Source organism: Syzygium oleosum, unplaced genomic scaffold, assembly GCF_021117445.2.
Source record: "Syzygium oleosum isolate NSW1041296 unplaced genomic scaffold, Sole_v2.1 Sole_v2.19, whole genome shotgun sequence".
Lineage (NCBI taxonomy): Eukaryota > Viridiplantae > Streptophyta > Magnoliopsida > Myrtales > Myrtaceae > Syzygium > Syzygium oleosum.
This window is the reverse complement of record NW_026607503.1, coordinates 2965337-2993070: the sequence shown is the minus strand read 5'-3', so window position 1 is coordinate 2993070 and position 27734 is coordinate 2965337. Positions and strand designations below refer to the sequence as shown.

Genomic DNA, 27734 nt, shown 5'->3' with positions numbered 1-27734 from the left:
TTAAGTAAAAAATATATTCCGTACCTCATGCTAACAAATTAAGCTTTTCGAGTTAATAAAACGATTGCACGTATAAATTTAGTTGGTACATGACCCAAAGATATCCGGTTCAATTCATCACACCCCTCTTTCGACCATTTCCCTTTCATTATGCGCGATGGGTTTCAAACATTCTTTCGCTCTCAAGCACCTGGTATGCGCGCCTGAGGCCTTCGTCGTCAAATTTATCTTTCCACAAGGGGAGTGTTGACATATAAAACATCGTCGTTAGCTAATCTTCCTCCCGACGCTACAATCTTAGGTACAAAATGGGTAACAAAGGAAAGGGACAAGTGCACCACAAGTCCTAAAACTTGTCACAAAAGTGCATTTGAGTCCTAAAACTTGCAAAAAGTTCATTTGAGTCCTAAAACTTGTCAAAATGATTCATTTGAGTCCTAAAGTTAACACCGTTAGATTTACTAACGGAAAACGCTGACATGTCAGTTTTAATTATTTTTCTTGAGACACGTGGCGCCACGTCAGCAAAAATAAAAATAAAAATAGAAAAAGCTGTAAAAAAACCAAAAAAAGGAAAAAAAAAAAAAAAGAACCGGCGGTGGCCAAGCCGCGGCGCCGCCACGGCCACCAGGAAGGACCGTGGAGGTCGCCCGGGCCTTCCGGGCCCGGCGACCCTCGCTCAGATCTGGGGTGAGGGTCGCACCCTCCCCCAGATCGAGGGTCGCGCCCTCGCCGGGGACTCGTACGGGGCCGGCGGAGGTTGCCCGGGCCTTCCCAAAGCCCGGCGACCCTCGCCGCCCCAGGCAAGTCCTCGGCGAGGGCTGGCGACCCTTGCTCAGATCTGGGGCGAGGGTCGCGCCCTCCCCCAGATCGAGGGTCGCACCCTCGCCGGGACTTGCACGGGGCCGGCGGAGGTCGCTTGGGCCTTCCCGGAGCTAGGCGACCCTCGCCGGCCCCGGGCGAGTGCCCGGCGAGGGCCGGCGGCCCTCGATCTGGGGGAGGGTGCGACCCTGGCCCCAAATCTGAGCGAGGGTCGCCGGGCACTCACCTGGGGTCGGCGAGGGTCGTCGGGCTTCGGGAAGGCCCAGGCGACCTCCACCGGTCCTTCCTGGTGGCTGTGGCGGCGGCCACCGTCGAGCTTGGCCACCGCTGGTTCTGTTTTTTTTTTTTTTTCCTTTTTTTGGTTTTTTTACAGCTTTTTCTATTTTTATTTTTGCTAACATGGCGCCACGTGTCTCAAGAAAAATAATTAAAAATGACACGTCAGCGCCACATCAGCGTTTTCCGTTAGTAAATCTAACGATGTTAACTTTAGGACTCAAATGAACCATTTTGATAAGTTTTAGAACTCAAATGAACTTTTTGCAAGTTTTAGGACTCAAATGCACTTTTGTGACAAGTTTTAGGACTTGTTGTGCACTTATCCCCAAAGGAAAAACTATAAAACCATGGTACACATCGATGAGTACAAGTAGAGCTAGCACCTACCCATTTTGCAACTCGTATTTTAATGGGCCCCTACTAAAACAGGTAACTCATTTAGCAAAAAGTGGGCAAAAAATGGGTTAATGAAAAAACAAAGTCTGTCATAATTGATCATGATAGGTTGTTTTCATAACCCATATTTAACTCCCAATCGCTGGTCGTATGATGCCGCTATCTATTGCCGGTCACCACCGGCCACCAATTACCGCTGGTCGCCAATCGTCACCGGAAGTAGAAGAAAAAAAAGAAAAGAAAAGGAAAAAAATAAAAATTATAAAAAAAATCAGAATTTTTTTTAAAATTATAAAAATTGATTAAAACATATATATTTTTAAAAGTTTACAAGAAACGATTTTTCTAAATTAGATTAATATTGAAGTTTTTTTATCAATATCGGCCAGGTCGGGTACGGGTTGGGTCGAGCATGGATCGCCAGAATTGGATTGCATGGTTATGAGTCAATATGGGTTGGGCCATTTTCAACCTGACCCAAACCCAACCCAACTCACCTGTTTTATAGGTCTTTACAAGGCAATATTTGTCTATATGGTATAGTAAAAGAGATAGTTAAGTTAACATCAATCGGAATAATGACCGCCTTACCTTATATAGTTAACTTCTTAATTCATCAAATGGAGAATAAAAAATCGCCCAATGCTGATTTAAAATAAGAAATTTATATTGATACCCGGAAGACAATATAAAAAATCGATGAAGGAGTTAAATTTTGTGAATTGAATAGGGCTGCGCATGGCAATCATTCTGTGTCCAGAAACAGATTCTGGGCAGAAATGATTCTTTTTTATTCCGTGCCCGGAAATAATTTCTAAGTATTTGAAGACATTTGGTAACTGCTCAAAATTTCTGTTCTTAGAATAGAAAAAGAACAAAAATGCGTTTGGTAACTACATAAAATTTCTTTTTATTAATAATATTTTAATAATATTTTGAATTTTTTCATATTTCTTTTTTTTCTTTTTTTTGTCCTTTCCTTCCCCTCCCTTCCTTGGCCATGGCCGGTCACCGGCAGCCGGTGGTCGGCGGGTGGCGGGGCCGAAGAACAACAACAAACCAAAAAAAGGAAGAAAACCAAGAAGAATCAGTTCCGGAAAAATTGTTCCAAAATCAAGAAGTTACTTTTTTTTTCTTCTTGATTCTATTCCAAAGCTGATTCTGGGCAGAATTTTTTGCAAAATTGTGCCCCAGCACAAAAAATTTAACAAACGGATTTCTATTCCCAAACTGATTCTGGGAATAAAAGAACAGAATCAGTTACTATTTGGCAAGTTGCCAAATGCACCCTAGGTCTCACAAAATCTTCCGTGGATTCCAGCAAGCACCTCGGCAATGCTGTAGAAAATCAAAGCAAGCGGAATTTAAAGAAAAGAAAAGGTTTGACTTTTCGACTAATGAAACTGCGAATTCTGTCCTTTTTGAAGTGGCAAAAAATGATTTTGCTGTTGTTAATTCGAATAATGACGCAAATAGTCATTGAACTTTGACTCAATATGCAGTGTAGTCTCTAAACTTTTAATTTTGTTCAATACGGTTCCTGAAATTTAGCCCAATGCTGCAGTGTGTTCCATAAACTTTTAATTTATTCAATATAGTCTATGAAGTTTTGATATATGTTCAATTTAGCTACTAAGCTATATGAAAATGTTCAATGTAATCCTTGAACTTGAATTAATGGAATGACAACATTGAATATTTTCACATATACTTAAAATTTAGGGACCATATTGAATAAATTGAAAGTTGATGGACCACATTGCAGCATTGGGTTAAAATTCAGAGACCACATTAAATAAATTAAAAGTTCAGGGACCACATTGCATATTTGGCTAAAGTTCAAGGATCATTCGTGTCATTTTCCCTTGTTAATTTTAAGGTCGATGATTTAATCATTTTGAGAAAATGCAAGTCCCTTTTGCTAAGAAATATCAAATGGGCCGTTGATGATCTATTGCATAGTGATTTTCCTCTATTTTTTTTTATTTATTCATAAAACGTAATAAATAAATATATGTATCAAAAGTAGATAATATATTAGATTAGATTAGATGCGTCGCTGAGGGCACGAGCTAGTGCAAATGATGCAGGAGGTGAAAACTGAAATCTATCCTTTTGTTCTGATAATTTGAATCTTGCTCTATTGGACCTAAGGGCGCTTTCTATGAGCTCACGACAGAGTACTAGGCCTGTGCCTTTAACCCATTGGGCACGAGGCAGACCTACCCCCAAGCTCCAAAACAGTCGTGGGTTTGGTTTTTCCCGGGCTATAACTTGGGTACTACTAGATCGAGCTTCATATGACCACCGAGATGATTGGCCTAGTGATAAAACCAGATCACGAGGTCTTTGCACATAGTGAGCTAATGGCGACGCCCAACCACTAGAGGGGACGGAAGGACCCTTACTAGGCTCGGGCAACGGTAGTAGCAGTCCCTCGTCTAATAAACCATCCCAAACGCTCGCGCAGAACAGAGAGGGAGATCAAGGGAGACATTCAAGCGAACACGAAAGCGATAGGCCCTCTCCAACTAGTGACGAGGCCAGCGAGAGCCGTAACCTTGCGTGGACCACATGCTCTCTCTCTCTCTCTCACTGAGTAGAGAGGGAGATATTTAAGGCACACGAGACAAGAGCCGTTGCCTCAACTAGAGAATGCTCGATCCTCCCCTCCCCCCTTCTCTCTCCCTTGGTGTTCTACCTATTGACCACCCTCGCCAATGGCTATCACGAGGCAACCCCGCCATCCATCCTACGTTGGTGAAATAACTTTCTCTTTTTTTTTTCTTCACTTTCTTTGTAGCTAACGTTAATATAATCTGTGTTCAATTTTTTAGCCACTTAAGCACTACGGCCTGACATGTGAAAAATCGATATGGTTCTTTAACGGCCACGTCAGCATTTCATTAATGTTTTTAATGGTAGGATCAACACAATACACACGCATATATATACATATACATGTATGTATGTAAGTATGTATACGTACACACATTTCGGTAAAATATAACGGCTCCCACAAGAGCCCCCGGCATCGAGAGAGAGAGAGAGAGAGAGAGAGTAGTGTCTCTGCTTTGCGGGCTCCATGAACGCATCGTTCGCGAGCAAGCGGCTCTCTCGAGCCCTGCTCGCCGCTGCTGCCTCCTCCGCTCCCCGCTCGGCGGCGGCGGCGGCGGCGACCGCCGCACCCTCGCTGTTGCACCCGCCGTCTCCGCCATCTTCCGAGAGCGATGGCGCAGCCAGGCCTCTCTTTCACTCCCCGTGATCCGTCCTCCAGCAACGCGGCGTCAAAGTCCGCGGATCCGACGTAAGTTCCTCTTCACGCGCGCATTGCCGCAGGGTAGCAAGAACTCGTTTTTCAGCAGATAGCTTAACGCGCTCGGCTTGCGTGGTTCCCCCCATCTTGCTGGGTTGGCGTCGGAATTCGCGATAGTTTCGGTTCGTTCGATGCGCGAACAGTTTGGCGCAATGGGTTTTTTGTTACTTGAAAGCCCAGCTGAGTTGAGGTCTTGTAATGCTCAGGGCGTCTTGATTTCAACTTTTCGTTCTTTAAAGTATGAGGTCGTGAGTTGTTGAGATAAGCGGTTGGAGAGCGCGTGATGTGTTTGATGTTATGCTCCATTCATTGGAGATGCGAATAGGGGTTCCTGGGTAGTTACGTATATGGCCTTGCTGTTATGTGATTATTGGATTATTCCTCTGTGGGTAAATTGTTCTTATTCTCAAGGATTTCTCTGTGCTGGCTGCACTGTGGTCATTGGTTGAATTTCGTACTCCGAACACGCTTACTAACAAGATTAGTGAGTCGACGGTCTATTTAAATGGGTTCGTAGGTTTTGCGCAACAGGGTGAGTCCCCAGTTGATGAACTTGACATTTCAGGTCGCGAATTTTGAGATAGTTAGATTCGAGATGCGGCAGGATAAGTTTGGTGTGACTGAGAGATTCTTCCAAATAATTGGATACGGATATCCAACAAACATCAAACAGCATACAGGGTAGCCATTTTGATGAGTATCAGCTGTTTCATATTTGGACTTGATTGTTAAGTAGTAAATCAGGATTTGCGCATTGAGTGAGCGTATCATGTTGTTCAGTTTGGTATTTTTCGTGCAGTCGTATCTTTATTCATTTCCAATCACATCTTCAATATTGCAGGTAAGACCTGGCAATGTTGTTGAAAGAAAAGGTTGCATCGTGATTGTACAGACTCTTCTAGCTTCACTTTTTGTTTAAATTATGCATGCTGATGGACTTCACTCATCTCTGTACATTGATGTGTATTTCAGATTGTCTCTACGAGGTTGGTTCATTCTATTCATTTTATATTGCCTGTTAAACATGTCTAAACATGATAACTTCTCTAATATTGTTGGATGCATTTGTTTAGGTTGTGAAAGCTGATCATAACCAACAGGGCCGAGGATCTGCCAAGATACAGGTCTTATAACAAATGTCTATGTTTCTGCAACATGCTTTCACAATTTGATTTGGAGTATTGTGGTGTTTTTCTGGCGTCAATTGTTTTACAGTTAGGGTGTGTTTGTTTCACATAGAATCAACAATTTGGAAAATACTTTTCTAATACCGATCACTTGTATTGCTTATAAAAATTAAGGAATAATATTTTCATCATCAACAAAAATGTTTAAGCATAAATTTGTTGTTTATAATGAAATTTTTTTCCTTTGACTAATATTTCTAAACGATATAGAAAATCGTTTTTAGGAAAATATATTAACAAATCATTACCTTTATGAAACAACGCACCATTTACATTTGGCCTCTGATCTTCCATGGCTATCTCAATACCTTATGATATAATTTGTCTTAGTCAACTCATTATTTTATTTCGTCTAAGTTTGGTCCAAAATTCTAACCCTGGCTTCTAATCTGACATCCTGAGGCATGTTATGTTTACAACATCTTTTCTCTACGACAGAAGTTCCAAAGTGAAGTACATGTCTCCTCTTTGTCTAATTTGGAGTGATCTAAAAAATAGCATGTGATTTTTGAATGGCATAAGCGAGAGAAAAGGAGTATGCAGAGTATTCTAGCCTTACCCATGGGTCGAATTTGCTCATTTTATGCCACGGGCTTTGAGTGGAATCGGAACTACGGCTCTGAGCCAAATTGAGGAAAAAATACAACTTCAGGAGGTTGACTGTGACCTTTTAAATTGTAGAGGTTGACTGAGGCACTCCTAAAAGTATAAAGGGCAATACTTGATTTTCTCAGTTGCTTATTAAGGTTGGTCTACAAGAGGCAAAAATTACTGTTAGTGAAATGTTTGAGATTTTGTTCTCAGAATTTTAACCCAAATTAGTCCAAGAATGTTTTGACATTAATTACATGGGGTACGTGGAACGTTTGATCAAGTGGCATAGAACCTTACAGGTCAGATTGATGTTATTTGATGCTTGCTAGTGATGCAAGAACAATTGGGTTAGTGATTTTGCAATCCTAAAATCCTGAAGTTCATTTGAAGTTGCTTAAGCGATTGAACAAACACGTGTGTATCTTGAGTGGATTTTGGTGGGGAAGGAGAAATTAGCGCGTCTACATCTTTTCACCATTGAGCAAGGACAGATCTAGGTTGCAATGAAGAACTTCATCGTCACATGGCCACTGATCATCACCTGGAAGGGGACTTGTACTGGATTATTTTGTTTTGCAACAAAAAGTTGACTTTATTTGACAGTATGTCTATGCCAAAAATGCTGCTGTCACTTGGTGCAAGTTGATTACCCAAAGGGAAAATTAGACAAGGATTATTATAGCTAGCTTCAACTTGGAGAACTTTTAGGTGGGTGTATGTTCATGGATTGCTTTAAAGGAGACTCTATCTTTTTTCATTGATTTTATTTTAAAACCTTATTTCCCTTTTGGTCTGGTGCCCAAGGCTTTCTACTTTCCAATCTTAAACTCTTTATGGTAGGTATTATACTGATCAACCAATGTTGCAATATTTTTAACTGCTTGAATGAAAGTTATGTACTCTTTTCTGTTGCTCTTATGAAGATTATGAATGCCTGGTCGCAGTATAATGTCTTTATGTTCATTCTCTATTGGTCAGTTATTGTTATTTCCTTCTTTGTTGCTTTTGAGTTTGCACTAAATCGATTCTTGTCATAGGTGGAGCTCCGTAATATTAAGAGGGGAAATAAACTGACTGCACGGTTTAATACAGATGAATCTATTGAAAGTAAGCATCCATCTTCCCCTTCCTTTTATGCAAATATTAGCCTAACTTAGAGAGATTAGAGAAGTCTATAACATACAAATGTTTGGGTTTTGATGTGGAACTATGTCCTCCTCTGACATAGTCAGATCCAGTCGACCACCGCCATATTAAAATTAGAGCAGGCACTTCTTTCTACCTTTTCTGAATTTTAATTTAGTCAATCGCAGAGAGCCTTTGTAATTTTTTCTCCTGTTTATTAGTTTAGAAAGCTTAAATTAATATTGTAATTTAGTTTAGTCACATCGATTTGTTTATTTAGCTTCAGGTTTGTGGTTTGTGGAGTCTTGAGTGAATTTGGTAGTGCTTTTATAAGGGTGTTCTACTTTAGAAGTTGTGATTAAGAAGCGACCTGTGGGTGCTTTTGCAGCTTACTTCTCTTCTTCAGATATGAAAGTTTCTTCAGACCTCAGTGGTTTTAAATCTTAAAAGCCTTTAATAAAAAATTCGTTTTTAGTATTGGAGAAACAAATTTAGTCTTGCAAAGTTATATTGTGTGTTCTATTGAACTCCTAATAGATAAGCACCTCACAGCATTACTTGTCAAACACTTTATTAAGCACCTTCAGTGCAGCATTTTTAGGATTTTTCTAAGAAAATGCCCTTTACACTATAGCTACCTTATGAGTATACAACTCTGTAAAGCACAATGACTCCACTACTAAATGTTACAGTAAACCCAAGCAGGCTTTAAATCTGCTTAATCACCTAACTGATTCATCAGCCCTAACTCTGATCTTGCATTTGAAGATGGATTTCATCCCCTGGAGTTTTTCCATTGTTGAACAGATTGAGCTATAGGAGGATTCTTTTCAATAGTTAAATCATGAAACTAACTCTATTAGAGTATGTTGCCATCACATATGTCCTAGTTGGGCCGATCGTAAATCATTTGAGGCTTGCCTTGTTAGATCACTCCAAATAGAGAAAATGATCAATTATTAATCACCTAAGTCGTTTGTCAGCCTTAACTCTGACCTTACATTTGAAGATGCATTTGGAAACCTGGAGTTGTTTCATTGTTGAACAGGTTGACCTATATGAGAATTCTTTTCCATAGTTAATCATGTGACTGAATCTTTAGAGTGCTTTGCCATTAAAGAGTAGACAAGATCACCAAGATTAGTCCTAATTGGGCTGATTGCAAGCTGTTTTATTCTTACCTTCTCAAAGAACTCCAATATACAAAAAGAGAAGAATGAACTCTTATTGTTCAATGCGCATATAATAAAATGAAGTAATTTTCTCTCTATCTTTCGTCCGATCCAGAGGTATTTGTCGAGGAGAAGTCCTACACATGCATGTGCACGATGGGGGACGAAGTCGCCTTGATAGAGTAAGCTGCACCACCCCCCTCCTTTCTTTCTAGTAAAAGGCTAGGTTTTCACCTTGTATATGCCACATGTAATTTCATTTATTATCAGCACTTAGACATTTGAGCAAGTGGATGTGAAAAGGGATTTGTTTGGAAAAGGTGGTTTTTACCTGAAAGGTACGTAGAATATTACCTTCTGCGTTTGCTTTGAGAATATTGGAAGGAAATAAAGGAAAATGATAACATAGGGAATTTATTCCCTTGCTTTCTCAATAAAGTTGGTGGGAAAGAGGAAAAATGGGAGGTAACCAATTCCCCTTGGGCCCTCGGCCTCCCAAAAATGGGAGGAAATGAGAGGAAAATTCCGCCAACTACCTTTTATGTTGTCTACACATGTGAATTGGTAGAGCCTCTTTTAGTCCAATTTCTTTCTTTATTTCCATCCACTCTTCTCTATTTTAAATACACTCAAACAAGAAGAGGAAAGTGCAGTTTCTAATCACTTCTTTTTATTCCATGCTACTTAAATTATAATTAAAGTTGGCATGATATGTTTCACTGACAGAGGAAATGAAGGTCATGTTGCGATTTTTTGACGATACACCGTAGTCAGGATCAGTTCCCAAGCGTGTGATATGCACTGTTGTGAATACTCCACCTCCATTGAAAGGGCTTTCAGCTACACCTGCGTATGTTCGTTTTGATATCGCTTTCCTGTCCTTTCTATTCCTTGTTGTCTTGTATATGCTATATGAACAATGTAACTTGTTTCAGTCTTGGACAAGATTTTTCTCATGCATATCCTGGAACAACACTACTATATGCATGTATATGCTGCTAGCAGCTTTGAGATTGTTATCTTTTTATGTTAATTACAAAAAAGAAAAAACCCTGACTAGCTTCTATTTAAGAAAGACGACCAGTGGAAAAGAACAGTGCCATGAGTGTGTCAAGTACTGAGGGAAATAGAATGATTATGTTTAATTGTTACATCTAGATATGAAATCTGAGGAAAATTAACAAATCTTACTTTTCAACAACAATGTCTTCCAAGGTTCTCCTTTTTAATTATGCAGTTGTCAAATTTTAGACCAGTGTTGTTTTCATTGGGTTGTGCGGCTTGTGCCATGCATCTCACTGCAAGTTACAATCTTCTCTTCAGGAACATCCTATAAAATTACAGTCATGCTGTTGACTATTTATTTCTTTATTTCGTAATGGTGACTCTTGCTAGCTTTGCTTATGACACGTGGTAGTGCTGAATTGTCAATCTTTCTATCACGAGAACTATAAAACAATTTTGGCAAGTACCAATGTGACCAGCATGCTTCAAGTTTTTATAATTTCAACACTCGTTAGGTGGTCAGTGACTTGGATTTTGTACGGTTTATGCTGATCTATTCTCTCAAGGCTTTTTGGCGGTATATATTCTTTCCATTGTTGATTTTTTTTCCCTGTTGATGATGGATCTGGCTGAGAATAAAAATGCTTTCGTATGCAGGGAGAAAGGGGCTTTACTGGACAATGGTCTGACGGTGAAAGTGAGTAGGGATGACCTTCATCTTGTATTCTTTTCAGCAAATGAGCTACAGAAGATGGTTTTATTTCTAATTTCCTGTAATTCGTTCATGATGTTAAGTATTCTATTTTGATGGTTTTAAATTGCTAAATATTCTATCCGATGTGCTAATAATTGCTTGCATTGCAACAAGTTTGTGTCAGTAGAAAATAGTGCTCAATGCACATGCACCTGGAAACTTTGACAAACTCTAGATAAGCAATTACCTAAACCGAACTATTACACAGCAGTGCCACAAAAATAAAATACAGATTCTACAAAAGGAAGTTGATGCATATAGTCATTGGGGATGGCTTCATATTTTCATCAGAGTAGGAAGTGCATGTCTAAACTTCAAAACAAATTTTTCTGGCATTCGAAGGAACTGGGAGCAACCAAAGCAGGGAAATGCCTGGCATGCTGCTGGTAAAAGGTGTCATTGGTTGGAAGTATCCTGTGATGCACATTGATCAAACCGAACATAGTCGGTTCTGTAGGCTCCCTGAATATTACCAAAGCCTTCATATTTCGTGAAACTGAGTTCTTCTGAGCTTTCCAGCATCAATTCTTGAGTTAGCCATCATCTGTTCAAGCTGTTGTCCATTATCTTCCTGGGAATTTGTTTACGAACGCTGCTGAGGTACTTTAAGAATGCAGAGACTGAGTGCTGTGTACTGGTACAATTTCGTGCACATTTACAGGTACCAGCTTTCATTGAAATTGGTGAAGCTATACTTGTCAATACAGAGGACGACTCTTATATGAGCAGGTAAGTCTAGATATACGTTGTTGTAATCTGAAACTTGAAATCAACTTTCACCACTTATGTTTTGCTTGTATTAGAAGCTACCTCCTGGTTCAAATATATACAACCTCATAGTCGCTAGAAATGTTGACGCGTGTTCCGTTTACAGGGCAAAGGAATGATTGTAAGATATTGGAGGTTACGTTCTTGGCTGTCTTCAAATAAGATGAAAGCAAGCTCTTTTTGAGATACTGAGATTTAGAAGGCCGATGAAGATGTTCTGAGAATTAACTTCTCTATTGACACAGCAACGGTTCAGAGTTGATGACGCAGTCTTGTGGATTTAATTGTTTGTTGAATTATTGTGTCGTCTTGAAGGTATCCAGTGTTATTCAAGTTTAGGAATGCTGCTTTTCTGGATGACAACTTGTGCTTGAAACATTTGCCTGAATAGCATGAAACATGATCTTTATGAGATCCAAATAGAGAACAGGTGTGCGCTACTGCATTTCATGAAGTTATCTTTACTGTTTATTATTACTAGTATTTAACACTCAGTGCTTTGCGCAGTTAGCTCCTACTCCTACTCCTTTTCCTTCACTGTCGTAGTAAAGTGTACTCACTCTAACGGCATACCTTTTGCATGATGGGTCCGCGAGGAAATGGGAACAGCAGCTTAAGTCATTAGGTATAGACGCTTTCCAGTATTTCCCGAGGATCTAAAACTCAAATCCCTTTTGGGGGCCAAATGCCTCCGATCTCTACTGTAGGTGCCAACTAAGAATGAGAAGAAGCCCGAAAAAAAGCAAAAAGGACCATAACCTCCGGTACCATGGACAGAATAGAACCATTTTGAGGTCCTAATTAAGAAGATATTCTTCCTTTTCTAGTGAATTTCAATCTGCGTAGTCACATTCACAAATATAGTTTTAATTACTTATCATTAGTGTTTGAAGTTTACGATCATTAGTAACGTTAATTATATGAGATGTGATTAAAAAATAAAGAGAAGGAAATATCTATTGAATGATAATATTTACAACTACGTAAAAGATTTACGGCAGACTTACAGTTAACGGGAAGAAAATAAGCCTTATTAGTAAGTTCCATATGCGGGTCAAATCATGTTTTCAGTGTAGATAATTGTTAGGTCCACTGCCGGTGTCAGCGTAGCAAAGATTTTACACACGTACCATTGGATATTTGACACACGTACTTGAAAATAATAATACAACCAAGAATAATAAAACAGCCGAATTCCTGCACATATCAATCATCCAACGGTAAATGTGTAAATCGATTTTTACACCGGTAATTAACCTAATAAACATCCTTTTAGCGCGGGTAATATTCACCTCGGTAAAATGCAAGAAAATTAACGATATAATAATTGCGTCCAATTTATTTTAATTTTAACTTTAATCTTTTCTCCAAAAGTTCCAAATCTATTGCAATCCTCAATTCTACAATAAAAAGGGGGCATGTTGGTTTTCCTTCTCTTGTCCCCCGTCAGTGATTTGATATTCCGTTCATCCTAGAATGCTACTTCGATGAGCATTATAGTGAAAACTGGTTGTACTTTCTTGCTAGCCAGCGACAAATCAGACTTGATTATTCGAACATTTGGTCTATGCAACCTCCACACAATTGATGTTTTCTGTCAAAGCAATTATTCTCTTTTGGGACCTGTTGCAGCATGTGAAGTTTCAAAAGTGAAGCCGCATTGTGCTCCTGCTCAACATGGCCGACTCTCGATGGCAACAACCAACAATACTCACTGGTCATCTTAACTGGTCATTCCTCGAAGCTAACCAACGGATCAGTATTTCTTTGACAACTCCACTTATTATTCTAGCCTGATGTTTTCGTTTCCTGGAAGAAAGAACACCACGTGAAGATTCCATGAAGATCGATCGCGAAAGCATAGGTTCCTCAGAAGACCTGTCATTTAAAAAATGTCACGTTGAAGCTTCAAACAGTAAGGAAAAGCATTACCTTATAGAATGCACCAAGACCCTTCTCCTTGAGCATGTTTCTGGTCACCTGGGCAGCTGATCCCTGACCCAACTGTATCCTCACCTACACTCCACGACGCAATGAACCATCAAAGTCTCCCATTTCTCTCTCTCCTTGGTTGTGAAGATGGCCCTGCGCGCGAGAGAGAGAGAGAGAGAGAGAGAGAGAGAGAGATGAATGTGGCAACTTTCAAATATGAAACAGAATCTCACGCAAGCAAAAACCCTTTCCTTCGGCTCATGGGTGTGTATCGAAGGAATCTCTCGTTGCCGTCACCCTTGTTAATATGCAAAGAGTTATGGACAAAATAATATTTGCGCGCTCCCTTTTTTAAGTAAGTACAGATGATTTGTTCGAGATTTTCCGAGAACCGACTTAACAAATATTCTTCATTTCAAATTTCCTCAAACTCGGGATTATCTTGATATTTTCTCATCAAACTAGTCCACAAATAGTTGTTACTTTGCTCTTTTTGGTGAAAAACCTTGTGGTAATGTGGACACCATAGTTCTAAGGCCATTACAATCTTTTTCACTTGAATGGATGATTCTTTAGTAGTTTTCTTTCAGCTTCTCTATCTTCATCCACTGTACAAGTTACTCACAAATGAGAAACTTTTTTTATTTCTGGTATGGAAAAGTTTAGAAGGTGGGGAGGTTACCCCATGCCAGCGCCAGAATACACAAACCTAAAATGTCATATTACAGATCGCCTATCAAAAGGGATTGCGGACATGATGTGAAGCATCCAATCCTTTCCAACTGAGCCAACTCATTTTGGCACAAATGAGAAACTTTAATCTCAACATTGTTCTTGGGGGTAATTGATTCCAGAGTGGATAGGTTCCAGACTTGAAATTTGGAACCTACCATGTTAGAACCAATTCCCAATTTTTTGGACTTTGGAACCTATTTTTTTTTCCGATTTGGTTTTAGGGTCTACCCAGGAACCGGTTTCTTATTTTTTAGCAAAAATCTATGAGGAACTAATAACAGTTTCAGCAAAACAGTACGAGGAACAAAACGGCTCAATGTTAAATATTAATACAAAACAAGCAGAAATATAAAGAAACAAGGAAGTAAAGTTCATTTATGAAAGATAAATTATTTTTTTCCAACTGTCATTTCTCGAGCGGGTGGGTTTAGCACCCAAAACCTAGAGCCTCCCTACACAGTACTGGTGTGGACCTATTTTCTCTGAAACTGGGAATCAAACCTGTTTCTATGACCAATTTGGTTTGATTCCAGAGTAGAATTTGACCTATTGCACAGCCCTAGCTGTTGTGGCTATGAACTCGAATTTGCTTGATTGTATAGGAAAGACTACTCACTTCCTCTTTTATCAACTCCCACAAAGTGACTCTCATAAAAATTTTGATTGTTCATCTACATAGTAAATAATCTTAAGCTCCGTTTATTTTGCGAAAAATGAATGAATTGAAAAATATTTTCCTAAAATTAACTAAAATTGATTGTTTATATCGTTTGAGATAATTAGTTAATGAAAATATTTTCATTATCGAGAATGAGTCTAAAGATTTTCGTGGACAATAAAAAAATTTATCGTTTGTTTATTTTTGTAAGTGATACAAGAGATCATTTTTTGAAAAATAGAAACCTTAATCTCCTCTTGCACACGCCTAGCCCATTACGATTTAGCTCTGCCTTGCCTCCCCCTCCGACCACCATCATCATCACCAGGCCCAAGCTGGGAAGTGTCTCCTCAAGCAACCACCGCGATCGCCTCTCTTCCCCTCTCCGGCTAGTCATGTATGCCGAGCTCACATCGACTACATCGCCCCCCGTGACGAATATAGCACCCAAATTTCGCAATTTGTCAATTGCAAGAGTCAAATTTCAAACTCATCGGAGGGAACGGTAACTCTCTACTATAGAAGCATTAAATGATCCGCTCGGCCATATCGCGCTCAGTCAAGACCCAAGGGTCGTCCAGTTTTCTGCTTTTTATTATAATCGTGCTCCTTTGGAGTTAACAGAGACATTGGGGGAGTGCAATGGAATTCTCCACTCAAACTGCATGAAAATCAATACTTTGTCCACCAGATCCCCTTGCCAAGCCTATAGACATGCATCAGGATTCACATCTGCTAACCCACACATTACTGTTATTAGGTGTTCTTACAAGAATCGAGACCGTGAGTAGGAGACAGACACGGCCTGACGGCAAACGGTAAAGCCGATGAGTTCAGAACGAGACAGCAGATTAGATCCCCAAGCGCTCAAACCGATCTACAGTGGGCACTTAGGGTGCATCCATATTTGCGTTTCGGGTGTATCCATCCATCTGTCTACACAAAAACATAGTTAAGGTTTGAAGCTTGAAAGAATTTTGATGGAAGCAATGCAGCAGAGGACCCCAGATCTTTCCAGACAGGTCTTCCATGCAATTTACTAATGACTGCGAAATTCCACAAAGTCCTACTGCCTAGAGCATTGGCAACAAAAATGGACAATTGCCAGAAAATTATAGTGGAACTCCACATTGTATACCAAAACTCAAAAACCTTAAGAATATAATTTAATTCTTCACAAAATTTCAAGAAGCGACACCAGCCCCCACCAGCCCAGTGTTCAAATACAAGGTGCAGACCCAGTGAAAGAATTACAATGCATGATTTCAGTCGATACATTATGCCAGCAAGTATGAGCCGAAACAAAAACGGACGACACAAAAACAAGATGGGACCAAAACTGCCACAAGAATTGCCTGCCAGACAATCCTCAAACCGCATGCACCAAAGGGATGTTGATCCTTTTCACGGCACAGTATGGGACTCAAAACTTAAGTATAGACTTGATGCTTGCACTATACACATGCTACAGAAAAAAAGTTCACTCGTAGAGGTGACTCCCACACTCAATCACGCAGGAATGCTCTGAAGCATCATGCAATGGCAACCATTTATGTAAAAGAATGGGTAACAAATGCATATATTCGACACACCGACTGGACAGCAATCCTTGAGAAGAGCAACTTGTCAACCTCTTTTTGCCGGTTCTACGAAGAGAGGATTGATTGCAACGCAAGCTGTTGTTGGGGCTGCAAAGATGACCATGTCGAGGCCAAAGCAGATGGTGGCAAAGTTTGTTGAAGTTGCCTTAACAGACTGATCATCCGGTTTGCAGTTTGTTCAGTAGCTAGATCCTTGCCGCACAAAACCTAACAAAAAGATGCCTCACTCTCAGTTCATGTAGATGTGGCCACTATTTTATGCATGTACAATTCTCAGAGAAATATAACTACATGTTCAGCAAATAAAAGGTGATGTATCATTCAATACAAGCAGAAATGCACATCGCTAGCGAAGCAACTGCAAAGGGAGCGGACAACAAAGCATCAACATAGAGTCTTGCAATGATTTAGACAGGAACAATACGATTCATATTTTTGTTTTCGCTCTCCTTTTTTTTTTTGGTGTGGGGGGAGGGGGAGTGGGTTTGGGGGTTGTCAAGAACAGAATAAGTTCATTGCCAGAGCATTCCCATATGATAGAACACCCAACAAAATACAAGCCCACCCAATGATGTTATTTATTTATTTTATTTTCCAAAACTTCTTTTAACCATTATCCAAATACCATCGAGGAAATTTATACTAGTGAAGCATCAGTTGAGCCACTACAAAATCCTCGTGGCATTATGGACAGGACAGCTGGGGATACACAAAACTAGAGAACAAAATCAATTCCCTTGTACACTGGCTAGTAAAGAATAAATAAGCAAAAGAAACTTTAGAAGCTGACCTCTGCAAACACTGTAATAATCTTAGGAAGATACTGATTGTTAGGGCCCAAGAGTTCTCTATCAGATCTGTAAACAGATTTTGTTAGGGTGATTATTATAAGGACAAAAATGACCAAACATGATTGAGATGTTGTTACCTTTCCACCATTGAGCAAAGCATATCATGGACAACTTTGGCCTCTATTACATCACCTTTTATGGGCAAGCAATTTAACCATGCTGGAACAACCTATTGAAATCATAGTAAAAAATTAGTGAAGGGACCAGCAGACACGGCCACTAGCAACAAATGACATTGACAAATCTCAATGACTGCTCTACTTAACCAGGGCCACGACCCAAATTCTCAAAATCTCGGGACCACTATTTCAGAGAGAAACTTCACATGTCAATGATAATTTTTTTGTTTCTTTTCCGTTTTTAACTTCAGATAATCATTCTCTCTTGTTTCTTTTTATCATTATCAGTCCCTCCAGCAAACAACAAATTTAACAAACAGATAATTAAATGAACACGACATTGAACTCCAAGTTCGTCTTTTTCTTTATATTGGTCCATCCCCCAGCAAATACCATGTATTGTCAAGATACAAATGAAATCAATGTAGATACCTGAGAAGAATCGATGCTATCACGGTGATATTGGCATATTTTTCCCAGAGCAGAGACAGCATTATCATATGCCATTACATTATCAGGTTGCAGAGCATTGGGATCACGTATCACAACATTTAGCCTTGAAAGAGCCTCTGAAGAAGATAGCCACTCATGGGTATTAGTAAAATAAATGGTAGAACAACTACAGCCTCAAAGAGCACTGACAGATAATCACCTCCAACAAGAGGTTTGAAAACAGAACCGCCAAACTCTGCACAAACCCCCAATCCATAGACAGCAGCCTGAAAAGCAAACACTCCAGAACTCAGTTGCCTGAAAGAAATCAAGAGCATAAACAACAACAATTACCGAGTGCAGACCTGTCGGACATCTGGGTTTTCATCGTTGCAAGCCTCCAAAAGGAAAGGGAGATAAGTATCATAATATCTGTTCCACCCAAGTTTTAACAACCATTATTAAGTCCAGAAATAAATAAAAAAATTAAGTCACTCAAAAAACATTCCAAAAGTGAGCTTACTTAAGAGCTGTTTCGCGACACTGTTCAGCAACATCATCAAAAATGCATATAGCAATTCTCCTCTCTTCGGCAGTCTTATCTTTGCCCTACATGCAAAACAAATTCATATCAACCAATGGAAGATGGCATAACAACTGTATAGAGATGAAACACCTAGAGAAGTTGCTGAACTTACCCACATGGGCGTTAGGTAAGACGACAGCTCATCGAAGAAAGGCAAGAAAGATGCTTTGAATGTTTTAACCATAGTGCCCAAAATCTCACCAACCTAAAACAAGAAAATTCAAGCACAAAGGATAAGTTAAATCCTCCTTGAAGCTATCATGCAATTTTTTTTTCTTGAAACACAGTTTTTCAAAAGACAGACTTGCTCAAAAACTTCTTCCTCCGCCTCATTCTCCTCTTTAAGCAGTTCGCCTTCTTCTGCATCAAAATCTTCGGCTTTAGCACGCTCTGCTCTCTCTCTTTTTCTACTTGAGCTAGCAGTAATCACTTGTTTAATCTCGTCAACAATCGATCTGACTTGACTTTCGTCCAAAAGTGGGCCTGAAATCTGAAATCAAATACTGCATCTCATGAGGTGTTCACCAATGCCTATCAAAAATTGTTCATAATAATTGGTGGAATAAATGCTGCTTCTGAGTACATCTCTGCAGGATCTAATGGACAACTACTAGTTAGATCCAGATTGCATTTGAAGATAAGAAAAGGGCACAAAGTTTTCAACTAGAAGTTAATCTTTCTAAAGATATAAATAGTAAATACAAGACTATACTTCTTATATGAATTTTATGTATGCCAGAATAGTATTCAATCATGAATTTTACAAGATGCCCTTTAAGAGGTAACTAGAAGTTAGACAATATACCGACTAAGGACAAAGTTAAATAATAACTACTTAATCATCACTACAAACAATTGACAGTTTCATCATACGAAAAGCACCGTCGCGTTTTTGGTAACATCTTCCCCTGAATTTCTGATTATTGGAAAATAAATTAAGTAGGATCATAGAAAAAAGGAGCAGTTTGTACAGGAAGGGGAAAAAACAGGAGTTTGACATATAAAGTGTGATGGCCATATATATTTCCCACAGAACAGGTAAGTCAGCCTAAAATAAAGAAATTAATATTGATAATGTCGAAATGAAAGCAAGTCATTTATAATTTCTGGCAAGTAGCTCCTCCGTCTGTAGAAAGATATTGTGTAACCTGAGCCTGTGAACTCCAGGTCACAAGGAAGAAGCTTATTTGTTATAACTCCAAAATAGAATCACGAACCTGTAAGCACTCATTTAATGCATCCAACATACTCGCACAGATCTCTGTGTCGGGTTCCTGAAAGTGAAATGCGGTTTAGCCATCTTAGATACCAAGGATCAATCACAATTACTTGAAAAAACAAATAAACAGTCCAGAAAGTTAACTCTTCATCATCAACAATTACCTTAGGTATAGCCTCAACCAAAGCTGGAATGATGTAATCAGATAGTTGCTTTACGTAGGTTTCGTTATGACCTTGTGCTAGCCCTTTCTCAACAGCTAATTTTGCAGAACGAAGTAACTCCGGCATCGCTACAAAGTGGGAGATTCACTTATGTGAGAAATTCCCTCAACAATCAATCAGACAAGAAGGAATGAAGGATCAAGAGAAGCTTATTACCAGAAACAGCTGCTTTCCTGACATCTTCATGAAAATAAAATTTGAGAAGTGGAACTAAAGTTGGAGCCACCTGCACCAGTTATGTGAGGCCTCATGAAAATGGCGCATAACATATGTCAAAGAACAACGGAAGTGTCGAATAAACTAACCTGCTCAATCCATGGAAAAAACCCTTCCTTTAACTCGTCCGCATAGCAACACAACATGTTGCAAGCTGTCGCCTTCTCTTCCAAGACACTGGTTTTTATTCCTATTCTTTTATCTCCAAGTGTTATGGTCTCCATTCTGCATCATTAAACAATCTAATCAGATGCCAAATAGATTAACGCAATACAAAGTGTTTCCAAAGTGTTGACACTAATAATTGCTCCATTTGGTCATCGTAAAGCACAAAAAACACGTGGATTAGAAAACTACTATTACCACCACCACCACCACCAGCCCACCAATTCCCACATGAACATAGGCAGCTTTCATGAAATTTTAATTCCATTTATACGATGACAACTATCCCCACACACATAGAAATAAGACTGCCAAATCACATATTATAAGACAGGCGCAAAAGCATTACCCCTCATCATCAGATTCATCAATTTCATTATCAGAATCTGCGGACGTGATTGTCACATCAGGCTTGAGTTGAGCAGACTGAAGCAAAGGGGGCATGACGACTTTCATGTAAGGAATAAAGTCTTGCCCCAAGCACTTGCAAAGCCTAGCCCAAGCCTACAAAATAAGGATAATATGAGACGGTGAAACAAAAGGACCAGTCTCCAGTAAGAACCATCCATTGAAGTCAACATTAAAACATACTTGCAGCATATAGCTCGTCGTCGGATCATCTGTTTCCATCTGTGATCTTTGCAATGCCATAAGCACATCCATAACCTTAAAATAAAAGCAAGAGAAATCAAATTCATTTAAACGGCCAAGAGGAATTCCAAAATTCAACAATAAAACAGACATGGGGCCCCTCAATATAGTTGGAAGTAAAAAAAAAATAAGATCTCACTGCCTACCCTGATACTATGGAAACAGAAATATACCATGATGGAGCACAAGAACTCTTCATTACCAAATAATTGCTAAAACTTTCTAAATTCTAAAGACCAATCAATCTCCAAGTTATACACTTGGAATATGGTTACAAAATGGTAAACTTACACTTGTCTACTGATGAAATGATCCAGGAGATCAGAGGATGCATGTGAGCATACAACTGAGAGAAAAATATGATAGTTGAAATTGCAAAATTCAAACTTCAAACTTTTACTTGTCAAGCAACAAAAATTGAACAGTTCGCTAGGCATTTGTAAATATATCCATATCCAAATAAAATAGATAGTACATGAGATACTGTTCATCTACAACCAACAGCTTCTAGAGAACAAGACAACTCACAATCTCACTGAAGTTAGACGATCTCTAAGGCTTATTAAAATCCACTTGTATGATCTCAATAGTCACATAGCATGAGGAAAAGCTAATTTCTTCATATCCGTTTCAAATTTTGAGACTTGACAATTACCTGTATAGCATCATCCCTGAATTTCTCTTTTCCAACAGCCATGCCAACCAAACTAATGCACTCCATTGCTTTGGCACGAAGCATTCGGTTAGACTTGTCAGTTGCATTGACCAAGATATTTTTCAAATAAGGCATGACCGCATCATAGTACTTTTGGAATTGCTCCTACAGTGCAAAGACAAGTAAGCAATCATGCGCATAAAGATGAAGAGAACAATAAAAATTTGAATGATCATACCTGAGAGGAATCAGCAACAGAAGCCAATGCGGTCAATGCACCCTCTTGCACCATTTGTTTCCCATTCTAGATCACGAACATCAAATAGTCAGGGGAAATGAGTGTAAGTCAAAAACTAAGGAAAGCCAAGGAGGTGCTACTTTTTCTACTGATGTACCTGTAGAAGCACAAGCAGTTTGCTCACAATTCCGTCCAAGTAGGGCATCAATATAGCAGCTGTACAGTTCTCACTGAAGTTAAGAATGGCAGAAGCAGCATGAGCCTGACAAGGACAAATCACACGTGAGAAGGTGATAATCAAAACAGATGTTCGAATATAAAACAACACTATTAGCCCTTGATAAGACTTAAAGAGGAACTTTCCCTACTATATAACAATTCAGACAAATTGGAGAGGCTACACAGTGTCTTCTAAACCAAGCGCAACATATACATGGCTGTTTCAACAACTAAAATTTTAATAATGTGCACACAATCAATGATGGCATCCAATAGCCAGAAACTAAAATATAAAATAAACTGAAAAGAGCAAATAAGAGAAGGCAAAATTCACATTGTTATATCAAAGGCTCTGCAAGTAGTAGTGACTCCAGTTTGAAGTGCATTCATCTAAAGATTCAGTGCTTTTAGCTCTATAAAATATTCCAGGCTTAACAAATATTGCATGTTCATATATTCAACTCCCTCCGCCATCTGAAGTGATTTGGAATCATCTGATCTGAAAACTAGCTGGAGTTCCTCTCAGGTATTGTGGCGATTTCCTCAACTTAAAACTATGTTTTCCTCAAAGTGACCAACATCCCTTCTGACTTTCTTCTATGCCAAATTACCTGGTCTAAAAATAGATAGAGCATGGATTGTAAATGACTAGGACTACCACACATAAAGTGGCCTCTCATACAAAGTTTTTTCCTAAACTACATGTGCTGACCTACTTAACTTAAATTTCTTTTTTGTAGGTTAAAGAAACTTAACTTCAAATCTCATAAAACGCCAATGTAAGACAGTTGTGTGCACCTATTCAAAACAATGATACACAATATGAATAAAATTACCCATAACTGCAACAAACCTGTACACGAGGATTCTGAAAGTCGTCCATAGCACCAGCAAGTGCTGGCAGGACCTGTTGATGGTATTGCTCCTGCAGGTCTGGACCTAGATCGGTGGACAACTGCCCAACCGCATTGATCGCTGCCCACCTTACCCGAGGGTGTGGATCTTGAAATGAAGTTAAAACCATTGAAACAACTCTCTCCAAATTCTTTATCATTACCTATAACAATACAAAGGAGGTTAACGAATTAAAAATTATCAGGCCAAGCAGAGGGAATAGCACGTACTATTCTTACAATAGAAAAAACTGAAAACTTCAGCAGCTTGCTTAATACCTAGTTACCAACACTATCACGTCATTGTGGAAGGAAAAAAAAAAAACCAACCAAAGGAAAAGCATCAAGCTACCTGAGGTCATAATGCTTCAAAGAGCATGAAGCCCCAAGGATTCTAAGGCATTCACCTAAGCCTTTGAGGAATCGCCAATGAAACAAGGACAGTAACCGGCCAGGTGGCAAATTCTGTCAAAGTATTGAAAACTGATACTGCTAGCTCGGGTTTGAAATCTCTAACAATTCTTTCGATCATTACATTAGAACTCTTGATAAAGTACCCAAAGAAACAGGTCTTAAAGCTGTCAAGGTGAGCTAATGTATAATAAGCACTGAGAACTCGGCCAGACAGACAAATTAATATCTAGGTATTATCTATGCTGAATTAAAAATCTAAACAAAAGAAAACTTCAGTCTCCAAACAACCAGTGCTTGCCCATAACATGAGTGGTCTGATTGACTTTCTGATTTCACAGATGAAAGGATCATAAAGCACAGCATCGGAAACTCACATGACACATGTAATCCATGGGACCCACCCACCTTTACAATGAATGCTTAGATCAGAGTACTCGACCTTCATTTGAGCAAGAGCGCTCTTAAACGGACTATTAATATAAGTCAGACAATTTTACCAACGAGTGAATGCGGACAATATTTCTGCATGGAATCACAATTTTAAGACCATATCTGGATGGACAATCAAAATTTGAGGCGAAAAAAATGTCTGAACAGAAGGTGATCCAACAAAAACTGACAAGCAATACCTTTGAACAACCCTCCGCAATCTGGGCAATTGCTATCAAAGCAGCGTGATGCTTCTCCCACTCAGGAGCAGCCAAGTATGCAGGTAATTGTTCAGAAGCAACGGGAATAATGGTGTTTCCACCAAGTGAGATGGACAGTCGATCCAAGCATTCCTGCCCCACACTATAATTACTGCTCTCCCCTGCATCCTCGTCTTCAGTCTCTGCGCTATGCCAAACCGGGTCATCTTCAATATCCAAAAGCATCTTCATCAGAATTGCAAAAAGTCTACTTATGAATTGCGGCAATTTCCTCATCATTCCAGGTGCCCGCTCCCTAGCCTCCGCAAGGGTAATCACAAACTCAATTGCCAAATGTCTTGTGCTTTCTTCCAATGATTCAGCCTCCGCGATCTGCAGCATAGAACCGACCACTTCCACTAATTGCCTCCTCAAGAACCGGGGCTCTGTTCCAGCTAATTCAATTAACAATTCCAGTGCTTCTTGTGCAGTTGCCTCGTTCCCATTATTCAGTGCCTCAGTCAAGGTGTGCATCATCACCGGCAACAAATCCTGAAATCTGCCCAAATTCCCTTTGAACATCAAAAAAAGGTGTATAACCAGAATACATTCTAATGTTTTGACAGTCTATGATTGATGTGCACGTAGTAGATTAAGTTGTTTCCTGATTTCCTCTATATCGCATGTGCTGACTAAAAAGTTAATCGCATCGTCTACACAGATGTCGTGACTTCGAAGAGCCATTCTCGGCACTGATGGTATATGAAAGAAAAAACGCAAGCTAATAGTTCAAGCTGACCAAAGAGTGTGCGCTGACAGCCGAGCAATGGCAATTACTTTTATTGGGTAATAGAGCAATACCGTGTCTAAACAGCGGACATTACATTCTTCAGGCAGTGACGACCAAAATACAGTCTGTGTCCACAGGTCTAACTAATAACGAGACTAATAAAATTAAACTGAGCAAAGCAAAGCAAAGCAAAGCAAAGCTAATTGAATTAACCATGCAATCAGACAATGTTTAAAGCAAGCAAACCTTGCTCTCTTCACGCGGTGACGGCCAAAATACAATTCGTGTTGATAGGTTTTAACTATCGAGACATTACGATGACCAGACGAACAAAATCAGACTGATTACAGCAAAGCAAAGCTAAATTGAATTGAATTATATATATATATATATATATATATATATATATATATATACGCAAAGCAAGCAAGATAACCTGTCGCGATCGGAGGAAGTGGACAAGCACTGGATAAAATTGATGACGGCGTTGAGGGCGGCGATCTTGACGTCGGGGTTCTTGGAGGCGCTGAGGCACTGGAGGAAGACGCCGTGGAGCTCCTTGATGTAGGGGGTCAACGAGTCGCCGATGTACTGGGCGAGCTGGGCGAAGATGAGGAAGGCGGCCTCCTGGAGCTTGGGGGAGTCGGAGGAGACGCACTGGAACATGAAGGGGAGGAGCTCGGGCCAGCCGTTGTCGGGGAGGATGCCGGAGGCGAGCTCGGAGACGGTGTCGCAGAGCTTCTTGGTGATGGTCTTGGCCTCCTCGCGCTGGATCGAGGCGAGGAGGACGGACTTGAGGGAGGACTGGGTGTGCGGGGTGAGGCGGGGGTAGACGTAGGAGTCGTCGCGGGTGAGGAGCTTGCGGAGGAGGATGGCGGACATGGCGCGGAGCTCGAGGTGGGGGCAGGCGTGGAGGAGGTGGGCGAGCTTCAGGGAGAGGGCGTTGGGGTCCGTCTGCTTGGCCAGGTTGAAGAGGGACTCCGCCTGGGACCGGGGCTCGTTGGCGGAGGACATGAGGTGGGTGATTAGGGCTTCGAAGTGGGAGGGGTCGGGCCCCAGGGCCATCGCCAGCTGCGCCTGCTGCACCTGCGTCGCCGCGGCGGCGGATTGCGGATCCATGGCCGGCGGCGGCGGCGGCGGGATCGGATTAGGGTTCGCTTCGCTTCTTCCCTTCCCACGGCTGCGATGGCGGGACGGCGGCGGAGGGAGGGGAGGAAGAAGGCGAAAGGGGGGGTGCGCGGGGGTGAGTGAGGGTTACGGGAAGAGAGAGACCTTGAGATGGAGGCTGTCGCTCGCGCTCTCTCTCTCTCTCTCTCTCTCTAAAATCGTGCAAACGACACGATCGCGAGGAGGGTTTGGAGTTATAGAGAGAGAGAGAGAGAGAGGAGAAGGGGGAGGTGGTGGGGGTTTTGATTTTCTTTGTTCAGTTTTTTTTTTTCCTGATTTTGTTTTCTTGCTTCATTTTATTTTAGGATTAATATTATGAAAAATTTCAAACTACACGTTTGTGATAAATTTACCGTAAACTAATTTCTTTACCTCGAATTAATACACCCATGATAAATTTACCCTTCATAGGCAGTTGACTGGTGTACCGGTTTGGGATTTTCGCGGATGTATCGGCTTTTGATTTTTCCCGGTATTAATTCAATTTAACGGAAAGTAACGGAGGGTAAATTTGTCACAAACGTACCGGTTTGAAGCTTCTGGTGGTCAAAAAAATTAGTTTGGGTAAAAATGTCATGGCTGTATCAATTTGAGTTTTTTGGTGGTTAAAAAATTAATTTATGATAAGTGCATCGGTTTGTGGTTTTTTGTGGTATTGATCGATTATTTTATTGGGTTTTGATTTTTAGTGATATTTTTCAAATTTTATTTTATTTTGTATTATAATAAAAAAGAAAGAGAAAGAAGAGGAGAGTTGGGGTGGTGGGGGATAATTAGGGGAAATCAAAGGGATAAATGGGGTGCTTAGCTGTGAAATGTGAGTCATGATTGGTGTCTTTGGCTCCTTTTTGTGCATTAATTGTTAAATTTTTTTATTAATTAATTTTTTTTGGGGGGGGAGACGGAAATGGAATTTGTCATTTGCAATAGAATAGTGTGAAGAGAATGAGAATAGTTCCCTGCCCACATTCAAAGCCCCACACTCATTGGCCGCCAGCCTTTTTATTCTTAATTTCAGGTCTGAAAAAAATTATTATTATTGTCATTATTACTATTATTACTATTATTATTAGTTTATAGGAGTAGGGTTAGGTTAGCTCTTTTCTTCCTTAAATTTTGGTCACACGTAAACGTCCGAAAGACACGTCTTTTTTTTATTTTTTTTTATTTCCGATTCCCATTGGAAAGGAGATTAAAAAGTATATTCCCAAAACCGGATAAGTCCTAATTTTTTTTTTTTTACGAGTCTCGTGCGTCGTTATTGAATTATATTTTGTTGCGGGGGGTGACTCGAGTTTTAGCGAAATCGGTTTCCTGATTTGAGCAGATTTCCTTATTCGAAAGGGATTTTCTATTTTTAATCATGGGAGGTATGTTTTAATTTTTTTCCCCATTAGAGAGTAGAAGAGCTTTTGACCCCAACAATCAATTGTGTAAATTAGATCACGAGGAAAATCGCAAGTGTTTTGAAACCATTAAATCTCGCGGCGAGATTTGTGAATTTCTTGAGAAATTGTTTCGTGAGTAATTGTGTCAAGATCTTTTTTTAAGCCCTCAAGTTTAAATCGCTATGCAATTAAGTCCGAAATCTTTTTTTAAGGCGTGCAATTAAGTCCCTTAGTGACCACACCGGGAGTGTAACATCGGAAAAGCTTGGGATGACTCGCCTTAAAAACACAATCCACGTGTGTCGCGGCCAAAACGAGATTGTAAAAGTTGATGCCACATTCTTCTAAAAGTTGGGGACTCGTTTTTTGACCAAATGGAATGTTCAGTGCTTAATTTGATAGCATCTAGAGCTTAAGATTTACCATGTTCTTATCTCGATTTGAAGATGCAAATGCATTCTTGAACTCCAATCATGCATGTTATTTTGAGGGATATTCTGAAACGACTTATACACTTAATATGAATGAAAATAG

At 39.9% G+C, this 27734-nt stretch overlaps 1 protein-coding gene and 1 pseudogene across 1 annotated transcript; one reads left to right on the top strand and one right to left on the bottom strand.

The window, feature by feature from the left end:
- The first annotated feature begins 4524 nt into the window (after positions 1-4524).
- Positions 4525-11872, top strand: LOC115670551 (uncharacterized; annotated as a pseudogene).
- Positions 11873-15873: 4001 nt separating this feature from the next.
- LOC115670233 (uncharacterized) lies at positions 15874-25981 on the bottom strand. Its single transcript, XM_030591450.2, has 21 exons — positions 25082-25981; positions 23856-24414; positions 22773-22976; positions 21858-21962; positions 21701-21766; positions 21463-21627; positions 20748-20822; positions 20506-20660; positions 20081-20216; positions 19932-20001; positions 19716-19843; positions 19550-19606; positions 18637-18822; positions 18445-18537; positions 18270-18355; positions 18112-18178; positions 17967-18033; positions 17747-17883; positions 17273-17364; positions 17135-17201; positions 15874-16551 (listed from the first exon to the last, which is right to left on the bottom strand). The coding sequence occupies exons 1-21, from the start codon at positions 25762-25764 to the stop codon at positions 16390-16392; spliced, it is 3360 nt and encodes a 1119-aa protein (XP_030447310.1). The 5' UTR covers positions 25765-25981; the 3' UTR covers positions 15874-16389.
- Between the last annotated feature and the right edge of the window lie 1753 nt (positions 25982-27734).